Below are 21363 nucleotides of genomic sequence, written 5' to 3'. Positions count from 1 at the left end.
CTCATTTAGGACACCACGGTGGTAGGGATGCACAGGCATTTGGCATCTTCATAAGGTAACAGATTTTATTTCACAATGGCTCTGTTAAAGCTCTTCTCACTGAAAGGTTTTACAAACAGAGAATTGAGGCACATTAAATTTAGAAGTATATACCAATTATAGAGGTACAGCTTCAGAAGTGTCTATTTTTTTTCAATGTACTTTGCATTTCTTATACCAAACCATCTATTTTCTAGCAGTGCTCACAGTGATATGGGCTGGCACTGGGAGTGTCCAGCACTTCCACTAATCACACTATACAGTTTCAAACTAGATGTTAAAAAAAAATACCTAAAGCTTGTCTCACAGAGTACAGCCACTGAAAAGGGTTATTTAGAGGTCAGGGGAACGCAGGGAGCCCCTGCAGAGAGGTTTGCATGGCTATATGTTTCTCCTTAAAGCAGCGGATTCAGGGTCAACTCTGGCAGGAGAGCCTGCAGTAGCTCTACCGTGCACAAGACCCGTACCTACTGACTCGGACTGTAGCAGGAGAGGGGGGATTACAGCCTTGGTGCCACTGGATATATTTTGCACAGATGAAAGAATGGGCTGAAATTCTTACCCTCAGAAGTGGGAGTATGGCAGAAGATGACAGACAACTGGTCTTTGATGCTAGATGTTACACTGGGAGAGATGGAGAAGGAAGGAGAATTGGGGTTGACATTCTCATTCAGGAAGCGAAGAGATTCACCCATCTGCAGAGCTATTGTATGCCTTTAACAGGATACATATATGAATTAGGGCCCATGCTTTCTGTATATCCAGTAAGCTTGATGACTTGATACAGTGGGCTTGTGAAACATCTCAAGGCCTATGAGCCCTTAGCAAACTGGTCAAGTGTTCCAACATGTAGCATCATTTCAACACCAAATACCTTAAAACTCCAGACAAGTGTCAAAGAAACAAAACATCTCATCCCATTCCAATAGTTCAATTTATCACTGGGAACAAGGGTTTTGCATGCCCTTGTATGCAAGTCAGGAAGTGAGAAAACATTGCAACCACCTACAGCCAGTCATGAGTCCCAGAACATAACCTGCCTGCTAAATCTTTCATTCCTCCTTGTCCCTCCCCCTATAATCCCCTCAAAATAATCAGCATAAACAAAGTCACATATCCTTCTTTTTAGCAACAGACAATGGAAAGTGAGGGACAACTCTAACTACAAGAGTTGGTCTTTCTCTTTGCGATACCATACGTGCACTTGAGTTTAAACTGGGTACACTACTCTAAACATAAAGGAGTAAGCTTTGGAAACCACCTGGGTGTAACTGGCTGTGAACCCATCTAATGCACCATTATGCGTTTCATTTACTTGTCAGCTTTATTACTGCCTACAGCCTCTCCTTTCCTGAAAGCAGCTCCTTTACCTTTGCCATGTTATGTTAGTTTGCCTTATATACAGCCTATAGCAGTGCCCCAACCCACTTTTAAAAAGTGGCAATGACTTTAAAGAAACACAAAAGCACAGTAATATCACAAATGATAACAGGGATATGATGTTGTCCTTCCTTCCCTTCTGCCCAAATCAAGTACTAAGTAAACAGTGGAAGTTCAGTCCTGTATTTCTCAAGTGCAGACCAAAACAAGCCCCGCATTACTAGAATTTCTCCGGTCATTACATCACAACTTCCTCCTCCATCATAACAAGATGAGCAGAAAAGCCCTGACATACTCTGCCTTCAGAAAGCCATCCCAAGGGAGTTACAATTGCTGGTAAATAACCACATTCTCAGACAACACTTCTAAAAAAAGTAATAAATAAAATAAATTAACTATATCCCTCAGCCAAGTTGAAGATGAGACCAACCTGGTGGTAAAGCAAGTTTTCCAAAACTGTACTCTAATGCTTAAAATCTTAAAGCATAATCAATATCCTGCTGCCAACAGAACATTTTATATTCCTCAATTCTGCCAAAACTGCCTTTGAAAAATATTTTGCAACAGTAAGATAACTCTTACCCTTTAAATAGTCACCCCCTCACACATGCTTTGTAAAATGAGAAGAAAATCTTAAATATACAAATGAAAAACATGAACAATATCTGCTCTTAGCCTTACTGCTGTTAATAGTTATGCCTAAAGTTTAAGACCTTTCTGAGCTGAAGCATGTATTACTTAAAGCACAGTAAATTTTACCACAGCAATGACAGTTAGAAGACAGCATCCTTATTGCTAAGATCGCATTTCAGTATTTTCAGGTCCAATACAAAAGTACTTGGGAACACTGCATTAACAGCCTAATTCAACTCCTAACACAAATCTTTCTGAAATAAATAAAAAACTACAAATATTTCCACTAAACACTGGTGCTAGGTACCAAAATGAAGATGAAGAGGCTAATTTTCAGAAGTTACATGTTACCTAAAGAGGAAAGTTTAAAAAAAAAGAAAGGGGGGGGGGGGGGGGGGGGCGGGGTCCAGTGGGGAGAGAGAGAAAAATTTAAAAAAAAAAAAAAAAAAAATCAAACTCGAGGTCCCCAAGTTTCCTAAGTTGAATTCACCAAAACTGAAACATCAAATTACAGTCTTGGTCAAAGGATAGTGACTCACTTTTTTTCCACACACACCCCCCCCCCCCCATCTTCACATGTGTAGATATCATTATATTCACTATAACAACCAATTACAGATCACATAACTATGTTGCCTCTGAGCCAAGAGGAAATCCATGTACCATTTTTTTTTTTTTCCTACCCTGCTGCACAGAGTAAGTTGCACTTAATTAGTCAGAGTCTTAGAGATTACAGAGCACCACAATTTTCTCGCATGTATTTGTGTAAAGTAAGACTGGAATGGAAAGTTTGTTCCTGCCTTTAAACTGTAACTACCAGTGCAGTATCATCTATACAGAATAGCAGGCATTTTACAGCCCCTGAATACCATTTCTGGGCACTGAGTTAATTTATAGGCGTTAACATAGCTGCGAATGGCAGCTGGGAAAAAACCTGGGAGATAAAACATTTTGAGTGACAGCAGTAATTAATTAAAAATTCATATAGCACAAAGTCCATCTTTATAAAGAATTCCACTAAATCAGTTAACGACTCCATCTTCTTCCTAATTCCAAACAAACTATTATTTTACTTCTAAATTACTCTGAACAACGCATCTTGTATGATCTTCTAATGAAAGTGAAAGCTTTGGAACACATTTGTTGTTGTTGTTCCTATAAGATCTTAGTTTCAACCTGAATTCATGACACTGACATGGAAACACACTGACCTCTCTACATTTTTAACGTAGAAACAACGCTGCACAGTCATCTCCTCTGACTTAACATAATACAGGACAGCTTCACTGTAATTCTCACACACTGAATCCAATGACAGTGCTTCAACCGAAACATGTCTTTTACAAATTCATCTGGTTTTAATGTAATGGCTTCAACAATGAAGAAACTTTGTCAGTTTGTGATTTGACTCCTGGATTTTCATGACTATTTCACAAAGGTGATTCAATTATACAATAGTACTTCAGCCCAAAGGATACTGAAGGCACTTTACTAACTGAATTAAGTCAAAAGCTCTCTGATTACATTTTCAAGATAAAGCTTGGTAACTGTTTAACAACTCAGTCACCAGCAGATTTAACTCTTCGGACTGCTTCAAATTTAAACAAAATAATCATTGCCATTTGCCATTCCGCTTAATACCGTGAAGGAAACCCCATCAAACAGGCAGCTGCGTGTGTAATTTATATGTTCCAGCCTTCACACTTCTTCCACTGATTTTAACAAAGGGAGTATTTCTTTGTCTTAAAGCAAATAAACTGTGATATTTTAAAGAATATGGTTATCTTAATCATCCTAGATGAAGTCTGTCTATTCTTAATCATCCTAGATGAAGTCTGTCTATTTTCAGGCTACAAAGGGCACTGGAACTCAGTTCCACTAACAGTACCCCTTCCCTTCTCCCCTCATGCCTCAACCAAACGCAGTAACACTGGATGAAAGAAAGCTTAAATGTTGTACAATGCAAGATGACTAACTGGGGGGTGTGGTGTGTGCTTCTCTACTGCTTTTTCCAAGAGAAAAGCAACAAAGTCTATATATTGACATTGATCTATTTGAAACATTTATGAAAACCTTTGGTTTCTAATTAATAAAGATACATACCCCTATAATACTCAAGCCTTTCAGGTAGTCCTGACGAGGTTGGGCTTGTGGCACACAGCCTGCTAGAACCACTTTCTTCTTCCCTTCTTGGGCTTTCCTAAAGAAGGACAGACAGGCAGTGTGTTAATATTTTCAAAATTGATCATTTTCAACTTCAAAGTAGTTATACTGTGCATATGACACAGGAAAGCAACCACAATGAAAATATTGCCAAATCAGAAGCAACTTGCACATGTTTGAACCTGAAGCCAAACACACCAAAAGAACCCCATATGAAGTTACCAGGCTACAGCACACGTGGCTCACCTTGGGGAGTATCTAGAGACCATTACCACTGTGTATCTTGGACAAAAGTACGACCTTGAAAGTCCTCATCAAGTCCAGTTAACCTTTATTTGCCACCATGGTAATAGAGAATCTGGTCAAGATAGGCGGGACAGAGATATTAAGTGCAGTTCAAGAAAAGTCAGACAGAATGCAAGGGACAGCCTACACAGATAGGAACTGCTAGCTCAGAACATAAACATGTATGTAGTACCAGTCAGAAACTACCAGTTGCATCAGTCCTCTAATGTTTACTTAAAAATGTTTGTTGACTTTTAAATGTACATTTATTTAAAAGTGTTTAAATAAATGTTTATTTAAAATCATATTGAGCATTTTCAAGCTTTAACTGCTTGCTTTTGGCAGAAAACCATTTGTCTGGATATTAACTTACGTAACTCCTTGGTTTTGATGTTACCTTAGCACCAAGTAGGAAACCAAAACACTAAAATTAAATGGTTAACACCACTCACTTCATTAGTAATATTTTCACTCCCTTTGAATTCAACGCTGAATATCAAGCCATCGCTGAATCTTGAAACTACAGGAAGCCCTGAACAAAACTATCGGCTGCATATGAAACAGCGAGATGCAAAACCTGCTTGTGTTCACTCAACTTTGAAGATCAGCCATTAACACAGTAACCCAACAGGCCTACTGCATTATAATATGCAAAACAGTAAAGAAGCGAAGCACTGGATAATTCTGTCAGATTTGCTAGGTCTGACATATTATGGGTTGCTCTGAGAACGATCTTTCACTGTTGCATGCTGTATCACAACCTCCTGGCAGACTTCTGTCAACCTGGAACCTTGTAAACCCGTATTTTCTCCAGCAATATGTGGATTCATTAAGTATTTACTGTTATCTTGGAACAGGTTAAGACAAGTCATAGCGGTTTTCAGAAAAATTGTCTTATCCAAAATACACAATTGGTTAGACAATTTTATACTCTTTAATTTGCTTGAGCTGTCTCCAAGCCAAACACAGAGAAAGTGATGTTCAACAAGCACAACAAGGATGCTACACAGAGTATCTGGAGACCTCCAGCAAATGCAAATTTAACAAAGAAAAAAAAAGACTGGTACCACAGCAGTTCCACTACTCACAATTTTCACTTCATACTCATAATATGGACAAATTTATTTACAAATAATAGCTCAAGTGTAATATCACAAGAACACACAAATTGTAATATTAAAGGACATCACAGGCCATCTTGCCAAGTGTTGGCTGCTGCACTAAAAATGAGGTATTTCAAAGGAAAAAAAATAAATACCCTATCACAGACAAGTGTAAAATAACAGGAAAATTATTACACCTGTTACCTCATATCTAATACAAATGCAGCAAATCTACAAATTATTCAATTTTTTTTTAGTGGGACTTTCAGGAAATCTTCAGACATTCATCATACAGAGCCTCACTGGTCCTCTACTTGTATGCTAAGGTGTATAATATAAATGCAAATCTTTCCATCTCTTCCTTGATAATATTTCTGTGGATAAAGAACTATAATGAAATGCTAATTTATTTCTTAGGCAGGGAACCTAGCAACATGTCTTTGAAATCTGCAATCCTTCTTTTCTTTCAGTGGTAAATATTTAAGGGTTTTTCAAAACTTCAATAGAGGTCACCTACTTCTACATATCCAAGTTAAAAAAATAATCTACTCCATGCATTACCTAAAAATGTCACATAGCACCATGTGACACTCCACTAACTTGAAGGATAAAAATCATCACTTATATAGTCTAACAGACTCAATCTAATGCCTGGAGGCAAGGCAGTAAGACCTGTCTCCAGCAAACAAAGCACACATCCCTAGGCAACTCGGCATCTGGTATAATCTGCTGCTAGCAACAGCTTTCTCCATCTACTTGAAAACCTGCAAGTACTACAGAAGAAAAAGCTTTTATTCAAGACTTTTTATCTGAGGAAAAAAAAAATAAACAAAGTTTCCCTTGACACATTAAATGGCATTTTAATGTTATTTCACAGCTCTAACATTTTGCCATATCTTCTGGGACTATAACTGGAGCTAGGGGGAAAAAAAACTTAGACTGAATATTCTTCATTATAAGCATTGCCTTCATTCAACTTTTTTAAGGTTGTACAGGTCTCTACAGAATAAAGAATTTTGTACTGAGGTTTTTTTGCTTTAAAATGCAATTAAATGGAAATGTCAGGACTAAATTTTCAATCATAGTCAATTTTCATTACATCCATAATACATCGCACAATCCGTGAAACCCACCATAAATGAAAAACCACTGTAAGGAAATTATTAAAATTTTGCCTCATTTTCAAGCAACCACTTCTCAAAACATGCATTCCAGTACTATATTGTCACCTCATTTTAATATTGTTTAATGAGCCCTCCTCATACTAACAAAAGCCTACAAAAATTATTCTTCAGAGATCTAGTTAGCACGGCAACTGTATTAGAAAAGCCTTTATCCTGCAAAAACTTGAATAGTAATGAGATTAATACCTCATGAAATCTAGTAGTGGCATGAATAACTACATCTTCCCTTTCTCTCACCCTTTATATTTTTCAATTACATGAACCTTACCTTGAGCTTTCAATCTAATTGACTCAGGAAACATTTTTGAGAAATATACTCTTTTCTAAAAACTACTTGCAAGACATACATCTGAATAGAAATTTAATTAGAGCAATTCTGTTTTCAAGAAAAAAATTATTTGAGCTACTTCCTAAGTAATGAGCAGGGAACAAAAAACAAGTGAGAAACAACAGAGACATGAAAAAAAGTACTGCATACAGTAGAGGACTCTCACAAGATCTGTAGCAAGATCATAGATCGTATACTCCATTGCATACATACAGAGATTACAACTATAATTGTACTATCAGACATATCATATTAATGAAATATGTTCAGTGTATTCTGCTTTTTATGAAACTAATTTGAAGACTTAACTAAAATGTTGAGAAATTTCTGCCCTGCTTATGTGGACTTCCATTTATGTCATTAGGAACCAACACAAACTGGAATATTCCGCTCACAATTTTACGTAACTGCTGTTGCATGGTTCCTCTACTTTTTCTGAGCTCCAAGAAAATTTGGTCAGTAACACAACAATGATAAAGAAATGCCCCTCACCCTCAAAAAAAATCCCCCATAGCATTTGCTACATCAACACTGTGTATAACACGACTGCTGGATACCACGGCAGCTGATGCAGGAAGCTGCACCACTTCTTCGTGATTTACACAACTACTCAGGTGGAATCACTACCAAAAAAACAAGTTAGGACCTTTCCAAGAGGTTCAAATCTAAGGAAAGCAATTAAAAAAAGAAAGAAAAAGTGAAAGAAGAGAAGATAGGCTAAGTTCAATGGAAGACAATCTATGACATCAAAAGTAATTGCTAGCTTGGTCTTTGCAATTTGCTGCTCTAGTGCCAGATACGTGAAACCAAGTACTATACCTCTAAACCCCAAATTTTTTCCTCCAAAATCTATTTTTGGTGGAATTAAATAATGACATTGTGTTTAAACAATGAGCAGAATGCTGCCTGCAGCAGGACTAAGTAACAGCCAAAATACAAGGAAGAGAAGAAGCAAGAGCAGAATTTTGAGCAAAAGCAATCCATAAGAGGAAAACTGCTTTACAGCAAGCATGTTAAGCTTTGCATTGATAGTAGTTGGGAAATGGTCATAAAATCATAAGAGGAACTATTCCTAATGCTAAAGTACAACAGTTGTCTGAAATTAAAATAGAACTATTTCATCCTGAATCCTACTAGGTAGATAACAACTGACTACACTCTCAAGTAAGTTTTTACATCAGTGAGCTATTTCTACCAAACACAGCACTCCTCTCCCTGTTACGGTACCAGCACAAACCTGGCGACTTTTGTAACATGTGTGTAATTAAACAGAATTGTGCAATGCACCAGTGTAATCTACTTGGGGTAGTCTCATGGCCTCGTATTACACAAAATCCACAACAACGTTTATCAGGCATTTTAGAAAGGTGTGAAGCCAGAAATCAACAGGAGGTTTGTGCCTAGGAACGCCCAAAGAAATGTTAGTATACCTGCAAACGTTTTGCTACAGCAGCTCTGGCTGAATACAGTATGGTCTGGGAACATAAGATCAGGCTGTCAAAGGTTATAAGAAGTAAAAGTGGTGGATACTACTTCCCAAGCTGTAGAAATGGTATTGTGAAGTCTCTGGGGAAAAAAGAAATGCTATTTGGCTAAAGATTCAAATGTGTGAAAGATCTTCCAACTGCCTCATGTGATGAATTAATCAGTAGAAAGCCACAAGTTTTAAAGAGAGTGCAACATCCCTGGAATGAAGATATGGTGCCTGTATAGCACCTGGAATACACTCCTGAAAATCCATAAAAATCACACAGCTATTTTCTGTTTCAAAAATTACAAATGGTAACTTAAACTGTGGCTTTACAGGCTTTGAGCCAATCTGATGTCTCATTACTACCCAAAGGCTTGCTTCCCATCCTCCCTATCTGCTATTGCTGCTCCTACCTTTCCCCAACTCCAACCCCTCCTCTTTCTCACTTCTGGCCATTTGGTATCACTTCCTCTGCTCCAAGCTCTGCAGCTCACTGGACGCTTCCAGGGTCCCATTTAACTCACTGATATAGGAGAAACCTATTGAGCTGAGTTTGGGGGAGCTGAGTTTGGGGGTTTCTTACTAGTTTATTCTGTTAAGATGGTTCACTGGAGAAGGGCAGCAGTAGAACCAAAACAATGGTCAAAGGAAAGCTGTTGGGAAGGAAGTAGAAAAAGAGAAGGACATGGGAACTCCTCACTCCATCTATGGTGAGCTTGACAATTCTTGTGAAGCCTTTGAAATATGCTGAGCAGCATTGGTGAATAAAAGGCAAGAAGGATGTAAGAAACTCATACATGTTGAGCTTTTGAGGTAAGGGCAGACCCATAGCCCAAGGCATCTGGAAAACCTGAGGAAAACTTCTCAACATTATGAAACAGAGCAGTGTTAAAATTATCTCGGCAGAACCGCTTGCGTCTACTTAGGCCTGACAGCTTCCTTGTATGCTTCCACAGCTCCCAACGAACTATCATGTCTTCCTTGTGAGGCACATGAAGGTGTAATGTTCATTTGAGAATGCTTATGCTAATTATTGGAGTTTACTAAATAGCTCTTTGAGGACCACTTTCTAGCAAAGCAGCCCCCTGGTTAGTATGCTGCATCCTTTAAACTTGTTTCCTTTGGCAAAAAGCCTCAGGTAACATGTAAATACTCCAGGTGAAAAATAAGTTGCAAGTTCTCCTCCTGACAACAGCAAACGTGTTTTCTGAAAATACTTCAAAACGACGTAAATACTTGCTCCAGACTCAAAAATGATGTTGTAAAGATGTGCTCAAAGCAAAAATAAAAGCATAAAAATATCTTCCTCCAGCAGGGTTTTTTTATAGAAGGTGAAATGTCAGCTCAGAGAATAACCCCAAGACTCACATGCTACATATCAGATTATTCCTTAAGTTTCTGAGGGGGCATACCTGGGCAAGAAAAAGTGTATTCTATCTACATTTGGATATTCACAGTATCTGCAAGAACACGTGTTACACTTCTTGCATCTTTCCCGCTCTCAGAAAAAATGCATTCAAATGTGCTACTCGAACTTCTGCTTTTGACAAGTACAACAGATCCATCCAGCCTTTTATGGCAGGCGCTTGCATCCATCACGCTCCAAAACGATGGGCTGGCTGCTGCTTCCAAACTACATGGAGTTTTCCCAACACAGCTTATTGCATTAGCTCTAATATCTTGGTTTGAATGGAAACTTGTTTTCATCCAGCTCCCTGGCATGGAAGTGAAGTGACTGCAGGTTTGTCCACAAAAGGCAATCTCATTTTAAACTCTAGACCAAGTCAGATCTGTGCCTGAGTTTCACTCACATTTTCTGTAAATGTAACTTTACAGGCAGCAATTAAAGATGTAGTTATCTTTGGGCAGTCATTACTCAAACAAACACAGTAGTTTAGTGGTGGTGATGGTCTCTCTCTGCAAAGGCTTTCAAAGTAACAGTACAAAGATTTTATCTAATTGAAAAATCAGACCAGGATGTATTTAGGAAGAGGATGGGATGAAGGAATAAATCCAAATCTCACCTTGGCCCTGGCTGGTAGTTTTTGTAGCCCCAAGCAAGGCTGAACTGATCAACACTAGAGGGGAAGTTCCTCCCCTAAGAACAGAGATCTACCAGGATGCCCTTTGGACAGGCTAGATAGCAATGGTTACAGGCCAGCTGCTGTCCCCTCCAGATGATTAAGAAAAACAATTTAAAAATCAATATACCATAACTTTAAAGGAAATCTGCAAAACCCATAATTGAAAGTTACCCAAAATTGTTTTAGAAATGAAAGTGTAATTACTAACAATGTGTTCCTCAAAAAAATTCATCTTGGCTGGTGGTGAACAGATCTTTACTTGTTTCCTAAAAAGCATATTTTTTTTTCTCATTATTACTAAAGAAGTCAAGTTTGAGGGTTTTTTCCTGTTTATTTAAAAGAGTGTAGGGCCTTGCCATACAACAGAAAATACTAGAAAATCAGTACAAAATTTCAAATCAGGAGGAGTTTGTCCTGCTCTAGACACTGTTCTTAACCAGGACAAACTCCTGCTTAAAACCCCTATTCAAATTAAAACCCTTCCACCCAAATTATAAGCACCCTTGGGAAAGCTTTTCCCACAACTCAATTCTAGACCTGCTTGCTGACCTGCAGAAGAACAAGTTTGAATTTTTTTAAGCAGGATAGAAGCTTTGGGAGTTGTATTTTTGTCCCTAATCTCACTTGAATCAAACTTTCCTACTTTATTTGGAGTGGGCAGGCTAGTGCCTTACAAAGAGACCAAGCTTAGGAAATTACATCTAGAAAGCTCTGTGATTTAGATGCTAGCTCCAAAATTTGTTCCTATTTCCATCATTCCCCTCCACCTTCCTACAAAAAAAAACCAAAAAACAACCCACAACCCCAACTAACAAGAGATTGTCCCTGACCAGTGCACTTTGTAGTGGAAGGAGTACATTAACTATATGGGAAGTTATTTCTATAGCAGGTAAAGTTACACAAGGAGGGGAAAAAAAATTACCTCTCTAGTCACGAGAAACATTCCTCCAGAGAGTAATTCTGCATGGAAGGATAACTAAGGTGCCTCAGCTCACTCTGCAAAAGAGTTTGTTTCCAGCCTAGTATAAAGGAGCCCAGGAAAAGAGTTTCCTAACCATCAAGCCAGAAGTTATGAATACCCCGCCATGGGTAGTATCAGTGATATAAACACACAGTAAGGCATACAGATTTTGCTACATCCCTTTCTGCTAGTGACAGTGTTTGTCCTCTGAGACTGTTAAACCGCCTGGGATCTGGCAATCTGCAAAGTGGGTATCAGACCAGGTGCCAACACACCCACTCACCAGCTCAAACCAGCCTCCACCTCTAGTCAAGTGAAGAGTACAGTCTGCCAAGACTTGTTAGACACCATCAAACCTTCACAAGCTAACACAGATATTTTATTCACAGGTGACATTTAGAGTTTGAAGAAGGTATTTGGTAAAACGTTGAGAAATAATTTATTTCATTAGTATTTTGCAACTGTTTAGGCTCCTACCATTCTTCTTCAGATAATATGGTAACCTATTTGCTTTTGCTGCTCTGCAAACTTTGGTTCTTGTGAGTTTTGTCTTTAAGCACATTATTGGTAGGATGTACTGCTATGTTCCTGAGCTCCTTCACAGTTTTCTTACAATAAAACAAAACATATCGCTGCCAACTGAAATTTTTCTAGGCCATCTTGATCAATGCATGTAAACATCTATTAAAAGTAAACATACTCCATTCTTCAAATAAAATATTCACAACTCTTTAGATTATTACCTACTCACTGAACTTAAGACTACAATTAGGCAAATACCTAATTACTGTCTTAGATAAGGCTGTCGTCTTGTAGTAGGCCCTTTGTTACCGATTCTCCATTCAAAACCTTTAACGTACTTCAGTAAAACCTGTAAAAAAACTCATCTTGTTCCCTGAATTCTGCTAAAGGCGAACACCACAAATCTCTGAAGGCACTCCTAAACAGACACACTGGACTAGCGTATGTCTCCATTTGTGACCAACGCAGATTTACAATTTAGTTTAGCAAGTTGATTAGTCTTCCAGTAATACCTGCATGTTTAAGTGTAATACAAAAATAGTAGCTGAGAAGACAAGGTTTTCCATAATTAGTATTTTATTTTATCTATTTCTGGGATTGAAGAAAGGAGAAATGATTAATTATTCTTCTAATATTACTACTTTAAGCTACATACATAAGGTTCTAAAAGCCTATACCAGCAAACCTCACAAAACTTTGGCCATCCGCAGCACCGGATACCTTTTCTTCCTCCCCTCCTTTCACTTCTGAAAAGAGACATTAAACTTCCAACAGATTAAAGAAATGGACATCAAAATCATTATAGTTAACTTTTATATAGCCCACTTGACTGTATTTATCTGTTCTTCTACACATATTCCTGTAGGAACTATAATACTCTGTTGTAGTATTTGTGGCATATCTCTCCCTTATGTTTTGTTAACTCATCATTTATTCTACTTTATTTTCCCAGTCTTCCCACTCTTAGTTCTATTCATCTCTTTAAACACAAGTAGTGCAGTTTAGGGCATACTATTATGCTAAATAATTTGTGAAATACTACACTGTCTCTCAGATTCAAAGTCCAGGAAGACTTCAAGTTACATGCATGCATGGCCCACAGTCATAATATAAAACCTTGTTGATACAATGGCTAAAAAATGAAATTAGTGTTGAATGAAAATTAAATAATCCATTTTTTTCCCCAAAGGTGTAGTATGCTTCTCAGTAACAGACTACCTACAAAATAAAAATGGATCATCAAAAGATATTGCTGTTCTAGAAGCTATTATGAGTACTTTTCTTTTTTCCTTTTTTCCTAAATATAACACACCAGGAAATTTTTCCCATCAGGTAAGGAAGGTGAAGATCAAAAAAACAGGTGCAGAGTTTACACCAACTAAACACACAGAGCAGTACATAGCACCAACAATATCATCCTACTGAGTCATCAGAACAAAACCCCTTAAATTTTCTATGCTGTATTTAACATGGGACATTCTGATAAAAAGTTAAGAATAACAAAGGAGCTAAGACATTGGATAATATCAGGGCAGTGGAGGAAGAAAAATCACAGACCTGAATGGCAGCCAAAATTCTGACCATCAAGGCTTTTTGTTACTCAAAACAAGGTAGCTGCAACTACTACATGAAAGAAAAAAAAAAAAATCTTCAAAAGCCACTAAATCGTTTTCATCATATGTGCACAGAAGACTGTCAGAAGCTATCCAACAAAGAAAAGAGAACAAAATTCAATGAAGTAGTTTTTCAAAGCAGTAAGCTGCACATACTTTTTCCCTTATGGAAACTCTATGTGAGCAGCCACAATGTGCCTAGTTTTTGTCAGGAATTCTGTGATAGATAAGCACTATAGCATGGCATGATGAAACAGAAACAAGCAACACAGAACAGAGCAGAAACAAAAAAAAAAGAGAGGTTTAGCTTCTACATACTGGAATCTTCACTCTATCCAAATTGCACTGTATCACAGCACACCCTCTCTTACCCGCTCTGTTTAACCTCATTTTTGCAGAATTAGGAAAATGTAGGTTGGAAAGAACTTCTAGAGGTCATCTAGCCTACCTTCCTGCCCATAAGTGGACTACTCACAACATCGTTACCCAGCCAAGGCTGGAAAACTTGTTGTCACTTGTTATGGCTTCTGGTCTGATCAAGAAGAGCTTGGTTCCATAATCTTTTCAGTTGCCTTTCAATTATAGATTAAGACTACTATTAGATTATGCATTAGCATATGCATTATGTGCTGGACTCACAACAGCATAGCCATTTTAGTAGTCCTCCGACGGACCTGCTCCAGTGTCCTTGCATCTCTCTCAACCGCCTCCACTACACTCAAAACACAGTAACCCAGGGGAAGCCCCACCAAGTAAAAAGGAATAAATGCCCTCCCTCAATCTCCTGGTCCTGTCTGTCTTATTCACAACTGAGAGCGACTCGTGAGAATTGGCTCAGGTTTCTTGGTCCTCACCATACCTCTTACATTCTTTGACAGAGGCTACTTAGCCAACAGCCTTATCGCAACAGAGTATGAAGCTATGTTAATGAACTCTTCATCAATATCTTTAGTTTCTCATTGGTTTCTACCAGACCTAAAAGAAAGATTCAAACAATTCTCCATGGACTACATTTTGGTATATAAATTTGTTGGACAGAAACATCTGGTTTCTGTATTGGTAAAACATCTTAGTGCTTCTACACTCACACAAATTCATCACAGTTCCTGAAAGCAAGACTCCTACACTACTTTAACTTGATGCTTTAGAAGGGCCTTGCACTACATGTGGTGACACAAATTGAAGACATATTACTATTTTATTTATTTCTCTGGTTACATGTACAGATTCAAAAGTGCATGACGATTATTTAAGCAGCTAATCCTACTTCTGAAGAGAAGTAATGTGATTTTGTCTTTTTCTATGCAGGCATTTTTAATCACATTATCAAAAACAAAACAAAAATTAAATTCCCAGGTGACTTGCATGACAACTGCACTTTGCTTTTGCCTGTACATTGCTGGAAAAATTCTCCACTCAGTTGTTATCACTGATGCTTAAGCATGGGAAGGGAGAAGATGCTATTAGGAAGCAGGAAGCTCAAAAGTACATCAAGCAGCATAAGATGGCTTTAGTGCTCTCCCACTGTGAAGTGGGACTGATCAGAGTAGCTACATCTGCTCAAGTCACTAACAATTTATGCAGCATGCTTGCTTCCATTCTGGTTTAGGCTTTTTGATGTGTATGGTTGGGAAAACATTTGTGGGGAGGGGGCCGCTGAGAGAAGGAAGAGAAAGAGATAAGCCCTAAGCTCTGAGAAATTAATATCACTTTAGTCATCTATTCGAAGAGCTAAAAATTGTAACTACCAGAGCTGAACGAGTAATTTCTCCAAGCATAGTAGCTTGCCTAAGAATGTCTCCTAAAATAACCATTCTAGTAGTTTTCGCAATAGATAATATTCTGCAAGTTTAATACACTGCCAGGAATTTCATAGGGATAATAATAAATGCATGGGCTCATGAAAGTTTTAGGTTACATGCACATCTGAAAGGTCAGAACAACTTAAAGGATTCAAGCAACAAACATTTGCTCCTATGTCTTCTTTATAGCACCTCTTTACCTGTACCTGAAGAATAAGCAGGCTCTAATACTATACAGTACTAAGTGTGCGGCATATAATCAGCAGCAGGAACTATTTGAGCACAGTAAAACACATATAACATTTTACCAGGATTTCACAGTTTTATCTCCCATCCCAGTCATCAGGAATGTCAGGAGAGAGGCCTCATTGCAGTATGTTACAGATCAGTGGCTTTTTAAAGATAAACTTTCATGAAAATAATGAATAATTATTAAAGGTTATATCGCAATTCCAATGCAAAATGAGCTAGGTGCTTTACAAATAAACTTTCTGTAATGATCGCTAACCTTTTTCTCCTGGTTCTCATGAGTGATCACCCACAGGTCTGTACAGGAAATGGAGACGGACTCCAGCTGCATGTTCCTGGGGCTCCCAAACTTTCTTTGTACAACAGATTCGTGCCCTTATTAATGCTCTAACACTGAGGGCCTTTTTCATTAAAACTCTCTCCATGGATTTCAGACACATAGTAAATTCATGCAGAAGTTGTAACATTCAAGTTTCTCTGTAACATATAAACAATAATAATAATACTACCATCAACAACCTTTAAACATCTCTAAGCAATACTAATTGCTCAGACAGCATTTCCTATGCAACCACTTCATATGTTTAATTTGCTTCTCTTTTTAATACAAGATGCATCTCTGCAGACTTCAAGGCACCTCACACCAGGCAACAATACTAAATAATGCAATGCTCTGCATTAAGCCCCCTTAACGCAGTTCAGAATTCTACTGAATCTCACTGGAAATTATCATCCTGTTAGGATACTTTGGAAAAAGAAATCCATCTGCTCCTACCAGGAGTTTGAAAGAAGTTCTGTTCTACAGTTCTCAAACACTGCAGAATTTGAGAGGATGGGAGAAGTGCTAACTACACAACTTATGTCTCTCTTTGCTCTAAAAGACTTCTCATATTTTTCTTTCAATTTTCCATAGCAACTCAAGTACATTTTTCACAGTCTGATTGCCCTAATTGTATGTTTTCTTTGAAATACTACTTCATTAATGAACATCATAATTTTTTCCTACCATAGCCTATATACAAAGATTCAAAGTCTTAAACAGGTAATTCTTACAGTGATTGAGCCTTTATTCTGAACAGTCTACACACAGGAAGATCTTCCTCTGTCATCAAGCAAGTGTTTCTTTTTAAACAGGTGGCAGAGGGAATCAGAACTTTTCTTTTAAATAAAGCTCAAAGTGGGAAATTGAGCACCATGCTCCCTGGAGCTCCTTTCAAAATCTGAACCCCATTCATCAGCTTTTCATGTCTCTTGCTATCGGACAACACACTCCAGGTTTCTCTAGTGCTCACAGGAGCAAAGGGTGTGTTACAGAATCACAGAATCACAAGGTTGGAAAGGACCTTTAAGATCATCAAGTCCAACCATTAATCCAGCACCACCATGTCCCCTAAACCATGTCCTGAAGCGCCACATCCACACGTTGCTTGAACACTTCCAGAGATGGCGACTCCACCACCTCCCTGGGCAGCCTATTCCAATGCCTGACCACCCTCTCAGTGAAGAAATTTTTCCTAATATCCAATCTAAACCTCCCCTGGCACAACTTGAGGCCATTTCCTCTTGTCCTATCACTAGTTACTTGGGAGAAGAGACCAACACCCTTGTCGCCACAACCCCCATTCAGGTAGTTGTAGAGAGTGATAAGGTCTCCTCTCAGCCTCCTCTTCTCCAGACTAAACAACCCCAGTTCCCTCAGCCACTCCCCATAAGACTTGTGCTCCAGACCCCTCACCAGCTTCGTTGCCCTTCTCTGGACACGCTCCAGCACCTCAACATCCTTCTTGTAGTGAGGGGCCCAAAACTGAACACAGGATTCAAGGTGCAGCCTCACCAGTGCCGAGTACAGGGGCACAATCACTTCCCTACTCCTGCTGGCCACACTATTCCTGATACAGGCCAGGACGCTGTTGGCCTTCTTGGCCACCTGGGCACACTGCCGGCTCATATTCAGCCGGCTGTCAACCAGCACCCCCAGGTCCCTTTCCGCCGGGCTGCTCTCCAGCAACTCCTCCCCAAGCCTGTAGCATTGTTGTGGCCAAAGTGCAGGACCCTGCACTTGGCCTTATTAAACCTCATACAGTTGGCCTCTGCCCATCGATCCAGCCTGTCCAGATCCCTCTGCAGAGCCCTCCTACCCTCCCGCACATCAACACTCCCACTCAACTTGGTGTCATCTGCAAACTTACTGAGGGAGCACTCAATTCCCTCATCCAGATCATCGATGAAGACATTGAACAAGACAGGCCCCAGAACCGAGCCCCGGGGAACACCACTTGTGACCGGCTGCCAGCCGGATTTAACGCCATTCAGCACAACTCTCTGGGCTTGGCCATCCAGCCAGTTCTTTACCCAGCAAAGAGTAAACCTGTCCAAGCCACGAGCCACCAGTTTCTCCAGGAGAATGTTGTGGGAAATGGTGTCAAAGGCTTTACTAAAGTCCAAGGTAGACAACATCCACAGCCTTTCCCTCATCCACTAGGCGGGTCACCTGGTCATAGAAGGAGATCAGGTTGGTCAAGCAGGACCTGCCTTTCATGAACCCATGCTGGCTGGGCCTGATCCTTTGGTTGTCCTGCAGATGCCCTGTGAGCACTCTCAAGACCAACCGCTCCATAATCTTCCCTGGTACAGAGGTCAGGCTGACAGGCCTGTAGTTCCCAGGATCCTCCTTCCAGCCTTTCTTGTAGACGGGCGTCACATTGGCAAGCCTCCAGTCTTCTGGGATCTCCCCTTTTAACCAGGACTGCTGATAAATGACGGAGAGTGGCTTGGCAAGCTCCTCCGCCAGCTCTCTCAGTACTCTCGGGTGGATCCCAAAAGGCCCCATAGACTTGTGGGTGTCCAGGTGGCTTAGCATGTCCTTGACTGCTTCCTCCTGGATTATGAGGAGTACACTGTGCTCTCCATCCCCATCTTCCAGCTCAGGGGGCTGAATACCCTGTGGGTACCTGGACTGGCTATTAAAGACTGAGGCAAAGAAGGCATTAAGTACCTCAGCCTTGTCCTCGTCCTTGGAGACAATGCTCCCCGCCATATCCAGTAGGGGATGGAGATTCTCCTTGCCTCTCTTTTTGTTGTTAATATACTTGTAAAAACATTTTTTATTATCCTTTACGACTGTGGCCAGACTGAGCTCTAGCTGGGCTTTTGCCTTTCTAATTTTGTCCCTGCTTGACCTAACGAGATCCTTGTACTCTTCATGAGTTGCCTGCCCCTTCTTCCAGAGGTGATAAACTCTCCTCTTTTCCCTGAGTCCCAGCAAAATCTCCCTGTTCAGCCAGGCTGGTCGCCTTCCCCGCCAGCTCTTCTTACGGCACATGGGGATCGCCTGCTCCTGCGCCTTTAAGATTTCCTTCTTGAAGACTGTCCAGCCTTCCTGGACCCCTTTGTCCTTCAGGACTGTCTCCCAAGGGACTCTCTCAACCAGTGACCTGAACAGGCCAAAGTCTGCCCTCCGGAAGTCCATGATAGCAGTTTTGCTGACCCCTCTCCTTACTTCCCTCACAATCGAGAATTCTATCATGTCGTGTTAATCTTATTTAAGACGATATAAGACTTTGTATCTGTAGGATATAGGCCTAACTATATCAGCGGAAGGCAGGTTACATTCTTCAGTAAGGGACAGTAAGCATGTACTTAAATATGTTACATGCATACTTATTTCAAAATACCTTTTTACTTCTGTAATTCTATAGTGTAAGTTCTGCATTGCTGGTAACAGCACCTCAAGCTGATGGAATTTTTTAAGACATCTTAGATTTAACAGCATAAAACACTAAGGAACATCATCTTAGGTTGCTTACCTGGTTTTAATAATACCTTTCCACGGAGCTAGACAGTGCTGCACTGCTTACATGTCTTTTTTTTTTTTTAATTAAAGCTCTTACCCTGTTCTGTGACCTGATCATGGGTCAAGTGAAGGCCAGATCTACTCTGATGACCTTCAGAAGACTTGAGAGCCTTCACTCCCAATGCACTCTCTTTAACATGTTGTTATAGCCACATTCTCCCTTCCTTCTCCCATGAGCGTACCAAATATTACTCTTACTTTCCACCTCTATTCACAATATATATCAATTTATGGAATACCCACTTACTGTACAATTTCCATCAGTATTCATCACCTTCTGAAAAAGCTATCAGATGTTATATGCAAGAGCATCTTCCCTCTGATGGGAATTAGGCAGGCTCAGACCAGATCCTACGTGTAAAGCAAGGTTAGCCTCAAGTGATATTGTACTATTACAATTATTTTCTAAATTACTTCCCTGTCTACGGAAATAGTTGTATTTAAAATAACGCTGAGATTGATAAACTCTGTTTCCACCCAGTTTGAAATGTCTTCACTATCAGAAGATCACATTGTCAATAATAGATACCAGATTAGAAAACACAGAAATAGTAATTTGCTGCAGCAAACTTATCTCACACTGTGCCTCTAACAACTTTTGCTTTAAAAAGTAACCCAAAAGAAAAAGCAGATAAATATTTTACCATTCATACATTAGCCTTATCAATTTTAAAGCACAAAACCGGAGCATGTGTGGTGTTCACAATGAGTTATAATATTCAATAGGACTGCTCAAGCTCTAAGAGTACGTATATATATATATAAAACTCTCAAAGTTATACGTTTTAAAAGCCAATGCCTTCATTGCATGTTCTGTATTCTAAACTGTGTGCATTTGATCTTGACATCAAAATGGGCATGATACTCTCCACGTTTTCAACTTACTATACAGTTTAACAAATATGTTACAAACTCCTCCCACTCAATTGGTATTCCACATCCTGATATTAGAGAACTTGCAACACATTTATTGGATTTAATATTGATCAATACAACACAAAATGTTTTCATTTTTGTTATGAATTTTCTTTCTGCAAAGCTGGGCATAATAAAAGGGATGCATAACTTGAAAAGAAACTGCTCGAGATGCCACCAGTGTCCCCAGAATAGTATTTGCTGTATGTTACTACAAAAGGAAGTCATATAGTGCTAATTTAGAGAAACCACTGCTGAGGCTATAGACTAGTCAGTATCAATCCAGCCATCTTCTTTCAGAATTTATCCAAGCCATACAACACACACTTCAATTCCTAATTGTACCACAGAAAGCGCTTTGGAGCTATTTGAAAGCCTATATTCTCTCTCCTGTTGCTCTCAAGACTCCCCAGCTATACCTACCCTTCCTTCTATAAAGGCAGCACTTCACCTGCCACATGACTATCGTCCAATATTTCAGAAAGACCAGAAATACCAGACTGGCAGTTCTGTACAAGCCCAAGCAACACTGGGCTTCCATAATTATCAACAACAGTTTCCTCTGTGGACTATAAATTTTGCTTTCGCATCTTTCGCCTAGCATACAGTTCTCTCTAGGACAAAGAGAGTTTCTGATTAAATCAACAGGGCTGGAGAATCATACTTTGTTGTTGTTGTTGTTTCTTTCAGTATTAACGCAATATTAGCATTCTCCTGGTCTGATGGAATTTTCTCAGCATTCCAAGATTTGCTAAATTTAACATCCATCAATTATTCC

General features: G+C 39.3%; 1 protein-coding gene across 1 annotated transcript in view; it reads right to left on the bottom strand.

The window, feature by feature from the left end:
• The window catches only part of CDKAL1 (CDKAL1 threonylcarbamoyladenosine tRNA methylthiotransferase), a 448747-nt gene that overhangs the window by 300310 nt on the left and 127074 nt on the right, over window positions 1-21363 (bottom strand). The window contains exon 4 of the mRNA XM_082014683.1: window positions 4156-4252. Within this exon, the coding sequence (XP_081870809.1) occupies window positions 4156-4252 (97 nt within the window). The remainder of the gene's footprint in view (window positions 1-4155; window positions 4253-21363) is intronic.

This window comes from Phaethon aethereus, assembly GCF_964289735.1.
Source record: "Phaethon aethereus genome assembly, chromosome: 2".
NCBI classification, from domain to species: domain Eukaryota; kingdom Metazoa; phylum Chordata; class Aves; order Phaethontiformes; family Phaethontidae; genus Phaethon; species Phaethon aethereus.
Note: the sequence above shows the minus strand (reverse complement) of the source record. Positions and strands in the feature narration are given on the sequence as shown.